This window comes from Triticum dicoccoides, chromosome 2B, assembly GCF_002162155.2.
Source record: "Triticum dicoccoides isolate Atlit2015 ecotype Zavitan chromosome 2B, WEW_v2.0, whole genome shotgun sequence".
In the NCBI taxonomy this organism is placed as follows: Eukaryota; Viridiplantae; Streptophyta; class Magnoliopsida; order Poales; family Poaceae; genus Triticum; species Triticum dicoccoides.
This window is the reverse complement of record NC_041383.1, coordinates 61,495,867-61,506,036: the sequence shown is the minus strand read 5'-3', so window position 1 is coordinate 61,506,036 and position 10,170 is coordinate 61,495,867. Positions and strand designations below refer to the sequence as shown.

The 10,170-nt window shown below is 42.2% G+C and overlaps 1 protein-coding gene across 1 annotated transcript; it reads right to left on the bottom strand.

Annotated features, from left to right (window-relative positions):
* Positions 1-6,747: 6,747 nt before the first annotated feature.
* LOC119360457 lies at positions 6,748-8,022 on the bottom strand. The gene has a single exon (XM_037626090.1). It carries the CDS (start codon positions 8,020-8,022, stop codon positions 6,748-6,750), a length of 1,275 nt encoding a protein of 424 aa, XP_037481987.1.
* Positions 8,023-10,170: the final 2,148 nt, after the last annotated feature.

The window sequence follows — 10,170 nt, the reverse complement described above, 5'->3', positions numbered from 1 at the left end:
AAATATAAGTGAAGCAAAAGAGCATTCTACAAATGGCGGTTTTCTATGTGAAGAGAAACACGCAACCCAAACTTCAAATGATATAAGTGATGCACATGAAGCATTCTATAAAGCCACACTCAAAAGATTTAAGTGAGGTGCAATGAGCATTCTATAAATCAACCAAGGACTATCTCATACCAGCATGGTGCATAAAAGAAAAGTGAAAACTAAATGCAAAAGACGCTCCAAGACTTGCACATAATGCATGAATGAAACGAATTCAAAAACATACCGATACTTGTTGAAGAAAGAGGGGATGCCTTCCGGGGCATCCCCAAGCTTAGACGCTTGAGTCTCCTTGAATATTTACTTGGGGTGCCTCGGGCATCCCCAAGCTTGAGCTCTTGCCTCTCTTCCTTTTCCTCGTATCGAGACATCCTCGATTAGACACTACATCCACACAAAACTTCAACAGAAAACTCGGTAAGATCCGTTAGTATAATAAATAAAATCACTACTCTAAGTACTATAGTAAACCAAATCATGTCACCTATTTTGTTTTTAACCCTCGCTACTAGTAACTTTCTGTGTATAGGCTTTTCCCTAGTAGTGTGATGACCCGCAAGTATACGGGATAGTTGTAGCCTCTTTCGATAAGTAAGAGTGTCGAACCCAACAAGGAGCTAAAGGTAGAACAAATACTCTCTCAAGTCCTAGGCCACTGATACGACTCTACGCACGCTTGACGTTTGCTTTACCTAGATAGAAAATATATACCATTTTCGACACTCCAAAGGTAGAAAATGTTTTTTTTGCAAATAAAACTCTTTTTTGAGATCAATTTTTAAAGATATTTGTATTATTCTAGGTTTGTTATTTTTCTGAAAAACAAGTCTCACTTGTGACACGATGCTATTGTTCTTATTTTTTTCTAATTCTATGATGTTATAAAATAGGTGACATGATTTAGCATATTATTTAATCGATTACGACCAATTTAGATGGTTATAAAATCGTCAAAGTGTGTACTTCATTGTGATTGGTGGAACCATTTGTGGCACGGATCGATGAGATGGCATACATCCTACCATCCATTGCTAGCAATCCAACGTCCATCCATCCGTACATGCAAAGAAAGGAAAAAAAAACCACCGCACCAAACCCTACCTCTCTCTCACCTCTCCTCCCTTCCTTCCGCCCGCCACCTCCCTCTCTCTGTCCCCGATCCAGATTGGCCTCTCCCTCACCCCTCGCGCCGCACCCTCCTTCCCTCGCGCTATCACCGGCGGCGCCCTCCTTCCCTCGCGCTGCACCTGAACCTCGCTCCCGCTCCCAGCTCTTCTTCCTCCTCCGCTGCAGCTAGGGTTTCGTCTCCCTGATCCCGAATCCCCGAAGCTCCGATCTAGCAGCAGCATCAGTGATGGCGGCCGCGGGAGATCCTCTCCAAGATCAAGCACGTCCAGGCTAAGCCTGCTGGCCGCCCTCGTGGGTGACTGCCTTCGCCGTGACGATGGCGGTGGTCTCATCGTCCCCACCCCCGATTCATCTCCAATCCCGCCGCCGACACCCAACCCCACCCCCACCGGCGACCTCCCCTAACCCCATCACCACCGGCGACCTCCCTCCCTTGCTCCTCAACCCAACCCAATCCCCTCCCACGTCACCGCCGCCGCCACACACTGCCGATCCCCTCACATCCGGCCTGTGGCCATGGCCTCCGGTATCTCCCTGACAGCCGCCACTCCTGTACCCTCTCCAGTCCCCTCCCCTCCCCTGCCCTCACCAGAAGAAGAAGAGAAGAGGGTCAGGCGGCTCAGGCGGCCGCCATGGCGCGACCAGATCCGCCACGGTTGCCCCGCGCGTTGTCCACGGGCTCGACTCCAGGGACTGGTCTGCGAGGCCCTCAACGACGCGCACCGCTTCTCCATCCACCACCCCGCCCTCCTCGTCCCCATCCTGTAAGTTCTTCGATCCCCTCTGTCATTGCTGCTCTATTCCGTTGGGGATCTGACCCGAGAATCGTTCGTCCGTCCGCGGGTGTTGATTGGAAAGGAGAAGGTGGTGCTGGGGATCTTGAAGACGGTGAAGAACCCGCGCAGCGCCGTGCTCAAGACCTCTGTGATGGCGTGCACGAACATCTTCATGGCCTTCGGCAACCTCTCCTTGAGCAGCAACTGTAGCAGCAGCTTTTCCAAGCCGATGCAGTTGGAGTTCATATATATTTCTCCAAAAATTATACTCTCACTGTGTAGAATCTTTTGGGCCTGAATCATTGGTTGAGTTTAGGTCAAAATCATCTGTATACCAATAGTTTTGACGTTGTTTTGTGCTATATACTTTAGGGAACAGTTAACTCATTAATTAAGATGCCGAGGTACTATCAACTAGATCTGTTCACACACATACTTTAGTAACCAGCTCCATTAATCATCTGATCAGCTATGTAAACTAATCACTGAACCTGGAAATTGTGTGCTTTGATAGAACACGGAAACTAATCAAATGCAGAAGAGTTGTTTCAGTTTGAGTTCTGTTTGAAATGTTGCAACTTCAGAATTCTGGGAACTTTCCATAAAGTTTGCATCAGTTTAGTGGGTTCACCTATATTATGTTGTTGGAAGCTAGTTCATGATGAACTGATTTAACTCTCTACTGGAATATTATTGTTTTCTTTATGGGAGGAATATAGTGTATTAGTTGATGTAAATTTGTTTGGGTTCAGACCTATGCTTCCTCCACTGTTTTGTAGAGTTGGCTAATTTTAGATGCTGCATAATAACCTTTAAGGATGTGGCCAATTTTAGATGCTGCATAATAATCTTTGTACTGCATAATAAAAAATTGTACCAAAGATGAATGGTCGATTAGTTTTAGCTTCAAGCCATTTTAGTATATTGTTTGTACATGTGGCCTGTGGCTATAACTAGTTTGCTGTAGTTCATCCGTGATGTCCAGTAGCTATGGGATCTGAGAGATGCCGACCATTCGAGCCACTTAACTTATTCAGCTTTCACTCTACAACCTTGCTAATTTAAAGTCAGTGGGGGCCTTTCCCCCACTGTTCATAGTTCCTAAAAAAACTTATTCAGCTTTGGCCATCCTCATTTGCTATGCTAGGTATAATGTAAACTCTCTTCTGAATTTGATTTGTACCAGTTTGACTTTCCTAAGTTTCTTTTCTTGTTAGCAGAGCTTACACTATCTTTCTATAGGCGCCGCCGGATTCAAGGGTGGAGCCCAAGCCTCCACTGGAGCATGGATCAGCTGTGCAGAGGTGGAGCTCCGCATGGACCACGACTTGGTTGTTGTGGGGGCCTGGACCATCAAGCTCGCGGGCGAGATGGACGGCCTCGGCAACGGAGGCGCGCGTGAGATCCTGGGGTTGACCAATCCACGGGGCGCCAGATCTTCCCTCGGGGTCGCCTAATGTAGCCATACTGTCGCCGGATCTCCTCCCCCCTCTCTCTTTGTGTGTTTTTTCTGTCAATAGCTAGTAGCATAAGTTGGAGCTGGCTGTACCAGGAACTTAATCTGCATTTATTCAACTAGATCAAGTACAAGTATATTAGTTCGTAATCTGCTATTAATACATCTCCTATTCATAAATTTCCTGAAGTAGTGCATGTATATATTTAGGTGGTGGTTAATTAGAAAATGGATGTGATTTCTAACTTGATTGTTGTAGGATACAAGATATATCTCTGTTGGTTCATCTTGATGTAGAATATGCCCCTGTTCATTCATTTATGTGTATTGCTATTTACCTCTGGTGACATGTGAGAAGCACTCATCTATATGTTTATATTTTGAGCAGCTGGGTACAACTACAGTTGCAGAATCATCCAACCAAATTTTGGGAGGATGGCATAAAAGATTAGATAACCCATGCTTTTGAAATCATGGTAAGCTTCACAAGCTTGTAAGGTGTTTTCTGTTTTCAAGCGACTTTACATCAAGTTACTGTTTCTCAACTGAAATTCTAGACTATATAACTCTTTATTGTTCTCTCCACTTATTTGTACAGCCAAGGATGCTTACTTAACTGTATAGCTCTTTATTGTTCTTTTCCAGGTATTCTATTTATGCTCCATCCCGAAATCTATTGTGCACTGCCAAGTCCATGAGGCGAAGTGCTCACTGCTTGACCATTTCTTTACTGAACTGGGAGCAACAGAGGCAAGATATTCGAAACAAGTTGAAGTCCTTTCGATTCTTGATTTCTAGCATACACATGCAACCTGATTGGTGATGTTACTGTAGATATGATGTAGGTTTAGTGCTTACTATTTTTTGATTTGATGCATGTTACCTTCGTTTCTGTCTATGCCTTCTTTAGTCCAGCTAACTAGTCTATTGGTCGTTTTGAAATATGAAGATGCTGCATGTAAGCACTATTGCTGGCAATTTGGCACATCATATTAGTCTTATCCCATGTTTTGTCACTAGCATACACTACAATCCGTTCTTCTGTCACTAGCATACACTACAGTTTTATTAAAAGGGGGCATATCATTTGCTCTATATAATAGTGCCGATTTTGCGCTGATATGAACTTACAACAGTATTACATTGTAGTGTTTTCTGCATGTTATTGTATCACTAGTTTCATGCTGCCTTCTCATTTGAACCTATTACTTGTTTTTGTTTTTATCCTTGATTAGTATCAATTGTTGTATTGTAGACTTAAAATTGTGGTGGTTCCTCCTTTACAGAAGCTCAAGTGTGAAGTCGTGAAGTGTGAAGCAAGTGTGAAGCCGTGAAGTGTGATGCCAAGTGTGAAGCCGTGAAGTCCAACTCATTGTAGCATATCTGTGTTGTAAAGATTGTAATAGATTTATTTAGTGGTATATTTGATGAATTTTATGCGTTCTTTGTTCTATTTGAAATATTGATTATGTATGTGATTTGAAAACTTGTCCAGTGAGGCCACTTATGAAAATAATTTGTCAAATTTGTACATTTCTGACATGTGGGACCAATTTGAGAGATGAACATGATAGGTTGGACCCATCTGACTAGTGGGACCAGCTTGAATATATAATAGTTAAAAATAGAAAATCAGTAGACTAAAAGGCCATGGCCCAAAAATAAAAAGGCTGCAATGTTGGGCTTGGTCCATGAAACTGACAAAAATTTCATAGGGAAAAAAATATAAATGGGCTGAATTAATGGGCCCGACCCATATAAACACCGAATTAGACCGGGCTGATTCTTGTGCCACATCAGATTGCCACGTCGGATGCCTACATGGCCTGGGAAGGCTGCTAGTGACCAAAACAAAACAATAGACATATTTTGGTCGTAAACGTCCACGACCTTCTCACAGAGAAGGTCGTTAATTTCAGTTTACGACTGCCAGCTTTTGACCTTCTGTTTTTTGTCACAAAAGGTCGCAAATGAAAAACAATGACCTTTCAGTGACCAATAGTCAAGGTCACAAGTTGACATATTTCTTGTAGTGTAATCGCCCTTAATTAATCCCCTAATCTTCAAACAAAACAACTGTCTACTTTCCAAATCGGGAGCTGTCCGAAACCGAGCGCTCCAACGAGCGCGCGCGAGTTAGCATAGCCGTGTAAAGTGGTAGTTTTTTTGTTCAAATTTGAAAATTGGTAGTTTTTGGGATCCTAACATGAATTGTGGTAGTTTTATGTTATTTACTCTTCCTACCGGTGATGAACCAGGACTGCTTCGTCAATAATGTTGTTGATCTTGGTTGTGAAGCCAGAGATTTTCTTTCCTAATTTAGGTTTGCATTACCAACAGTTAAATAGTGCATCTACAGTATTAAGACGGTAGGAAGTTTAAGTGGCCTAGAATTTATTTGCTTGTTTCTTTTTTCAAATTTGAGGGGTTGGGACACCCGGTTTCATAATTCAGAGCATCTCTGGTCCTTTCTCTAGATCTTTAACTCCCTGAAATCTAAACTTTCAGCTAGTTCCCACCTAACCATTTCCTCAGAAGTTTAGTTCTAAAAATTTGAGGAGTTACTCCTCAAACTTCTCCCCACCTCCTTAAATTTGAGCAGTGTAGATCCTCCTCCATGACGACAGGCACAGGAAAGACTTGAACCTGCGATGAACAAGGCCCCAACGACGACGTTGGCTATAGGCATGCTGACGAAGCATGACAAGACAACGTATGCAATAATTCCCTCGTCGACAGCCACGACGACAACCTCGGTGATGGCAACAATGACGGCAGTGTCAATGACCTCCGTTTGCTCTGGTACTAGAGGTGGTCAGGACGGCACATGTCATTGTGTGTAAGAAGATTTAGTAAGTTAAATTAGAGTACAAGGACCACGACTGTAAAAGGACCATTAAGAAATGTCTACTACTGCAAGCCGCACAAATCACCTCTTAAGTTTAATCATCAGATTTTTCGCACGACATGTTTGCATTATACTTCTCTGGCCTATTATGTGTGTTGGGCCGTTGGCTAAGAAGAAAGACTGGCATAAAACGATCAAACGCGGGGATTATCTCCATACAAGAGTACTAATAATGAAATATATACCTAAGATCCAAGACCAAGACCTCTCGGACAATTGAATCGGCTTGTGTTTGAAACAAAAGGAATTATCAAAAAGAAAAACAAAGAACTACAAGAAGAAAAACAGATAATTACACAAGAAGTAGAATAAACTTGCAGCATTCTCTTTGAAATTTCGGGAGTGTACATATAGTAAAACCCAGATGAGGAACCATCACCATTACTAACGAACTAGATGATTTTTTTTCTTACAAAAGGAAGAACTCCACACTAATTATCCAAATTAAAGTTTATCTCCCTGAGATTTGGTGTAATCCATATGGGGGCTGGACGGTTGGACCAAAGGTGAGGAGACACAAGTTCCTCGCTGTTGTTATCATCCAAGTTGAGAATTCCCATATCACGGCGATTATTCTGAAGTCCCATTGTCCAATATCTGCAATCGTCGGTGAAGTAGGCATGGTTCGCCTTAAGAGCCGGGTATTCTTCGGTACTAAGACAAAGCGACTGATTATGCCCAAGGAACAACGCATGGCCGCGCAAGCAACTGGTTCTCTCGAGTTCATTCGCCACTGTATCAACTTTATATACTCTAATTTTGCCTGTAATCCAAAACACAGATGACTGGGGTGTATCTCCTAAATCACAACCCCCAAATTTTCTCCAAACCTGTAGAAGATGACCCCATGGGGCTTGTATGATGTACATACTAATAAGATATCTATAAGTCAATGGTCCCTCCATAATGATCTTCATGCTGGCCACAGGGGCAGGGCTGGCAAGATCGAAGCCATGGATTTCTCCCTTGGAAGTCACCGCATGAATGAGGCCATTCTTATACATGCAGTCGTCATAGGAGGTGTGTGGTGGCAACCAGGTCCAGCTCTCGGCCCCTACCCTTGCAAAGGAGAGCTGGCGAGACGGGTTGTGGATCAGCACCACAATGTGTCCTCCTGCTGCTGCTGAGGATGAGGATGCATCATCATCGGAAAGAGGAAACACAAAAGCCTTGTGATGGAGCTGGTGCCGCAGCTCGCTAAGAGCAAGGTTTGCTGGCAGAGCGAGAACAGTATGTCTGGTGTGGGACGAGTATCTGTACATGTGGAGGACGCCGGAGTCATCGTATACGGGGCTCACCTGCCGGATGGTGATCACCGATGGGAGGGCGATCTGTTGACCGGTGATGGGGTTGAGAAGGTGCATCTCGGATCTGTCGTCGACCGTAACCAGCAAGCCCTGAGGGGAGGACCCGATCAGAGACCTGGTGCGGATGGGCGGGTCCGGGAGGGTCAGCCTGTAGGCCTTCTTCTCCGCGAGGCTGTAGAGGCGCGCGGTGCTCTCGCCGTCGGACTCGGAGGTGTAGAGCAGGCATGGCGTCTGGGACTGGTTGTACAGCCCGTGGTTGCGCAGGGTTTCGCAGGCGGAGCGCCAGGAGGAGCATACGGAGCCAGCACGCAGGAGGTCGGGGATTTCAAACGCGGCGAAGATGGCCATCAAGATGTCCTGCGGCAGATTCGGCGTGGTCTGGATCCTCCCGTCCTCCATGGAAAGACGTACGCACGAATTGCTAATAAAGCTTTGATTGACGGAGAAGATCATGCAGATTATCAGCAGCTAGCCGAGGGTGACGCAGCAAATAAATCTGAATCCAGCAGAAACCACGCCTCGAATTGTGGATCGCTGGGAACTCGCGTACGCTGCAACAAACATGCATGAACACGATCCCGGCGGAGGAGTCCTCCTGTTCAGCGCTAAGCCCTGAGTTTTTTTCTTTTTTTGAGAACCCGATGAGGTATTTCATGTTTGCAGCTTATTATGCATAAAAGTCCCTGTTGTTCTGCTCATTTAATGAAAAGTCCCTGTTGTTCTGCCCATTTTATGAAGATTTTTTTGAAAACACAAACGATTTTCAAATATACGATTCTTACCAAAAAAAAACAGCAACATTTTATAAAATTCTGAATAAATTTTCAAAAACAAGCACATTTTATGAAAGTACCGATATTTTTTTAAATGTGAAATTTGTTGGAATTAATGAACAAATTTGAAACCTTGTCAAAAATTCCAGAAAATTATCCAACAATATGAACACTTTTTTGAATTTTATTTTGAAAATGACCACATTTATCAAATCGCAAATATTTTTCGAAATTTCTGACCACATTTATCAAATCACAAATATTTTTCGAAATTTCTGACAAAAAGTTGAATAAGAAAAAAAACAAAGGGAAAAACGAACAAAAATTTGAAACACAGGGATATTTTTTGAAATTCAGAACGAAACATGGAAAACACAAACATTTTGTAAAAATACGAACAAAATTGGCAATGTTTGAACATTTTTAGAAAATACCAAACAATTTTTGGAATTATTTTTTCCTTTATATTTCATGGAAAGAAACAAAAAGGGAAAATCAGAAAAACCAAAACATAATGAAAAATGAAAAAGAAACAGAAAGAAGAAAGAAGGGGAAAAAACAGGATAAAGTCAAAATACGAGTTTTTAAATGCTTTATTTTTAAAATACGAGTTTAAGATTTTTTTAATACATGGTCAACATTTTTTATATAGACAACATTTTAAAAATAAAGTTTACAATTGTTATAATACATGGTCACCATTTTTTCTATACACATGTAAAAAAATCAGAAACAAGTTTAACATTTTCTGAATACATGGTCAACATTTTATCTATACACATTTAACATTTTACAAATAAAGTTTACCATTGTTATAATACATGGTCACCATTTTTTCTATACACATGTAAAAAAATCAGAACAAGTTTAACATTTTCTGAATGCATGGTCAACATTTTATCTATACACATTTAACATTTTATGAATAAAAGATAATCATTTTTTGAAAACATGGTGAACATTTTTTCTACACACATTAAATAAATTAAATAAAAGGTTAACATTTTTTAATACATCGTCAACATTTTTGCGATACACATTTAACATTTTGCAAATTCAAGTTTAAATTTTTTTGAATAATGGTCAACATTTTTCCTATACGCAATTAAAATTTTCAAATGCTTGATTAACTTTTTTCAAATACTTGTTTAACATTTCTTCTCAAATGTTTAGACTAAGGTTTTTTAAATACATGGTCAACGTTTTTCACGCACATTTTATATTTTTTCTATACATTTCATATATACATGAGAAACATTTTCTCTATATATTTTAAACATTTTTTAAATGCTTGGTCAAGATTTTTTTCCAGTGTTTTATGGAAAGTGCTTTCTGTAATATATTCATTTAGAATATTTGGAAGTATAAATAAAAATAAAAAATAAAAAAATAAAAACAGAATACATGTGGCGACCTTCTATGTGATCAGGAAGGTGAATCGCGCAAATTTCAGAGGGGACCAATCTTTTTCGCGCTGAGCCGGCTCAACAAACCTAAGAGCATCTCCAACAGCCGCGCTAAACTAGCGCCGCGCCGCAAATTAGTCTGTTTTAGCGCGCGCACAACGCGGCGGGGCGCTCCAGCGGGCGCGCAAAAATGGCGCGCGCGCTATAACGAGTTGGGCGCGCGGTCGAAAACACTCTCCCGCGTGGTGTATTTCGGGCGACCGCTACAGCGCGCGGCACACTCGAGCGCTCGCGCCGCACTCTCTCCTCTCCTCCTCCTACGCCCCGCGCGCGCCGGCGCCGGCGCCCTGCCACCCACCCATGGACGC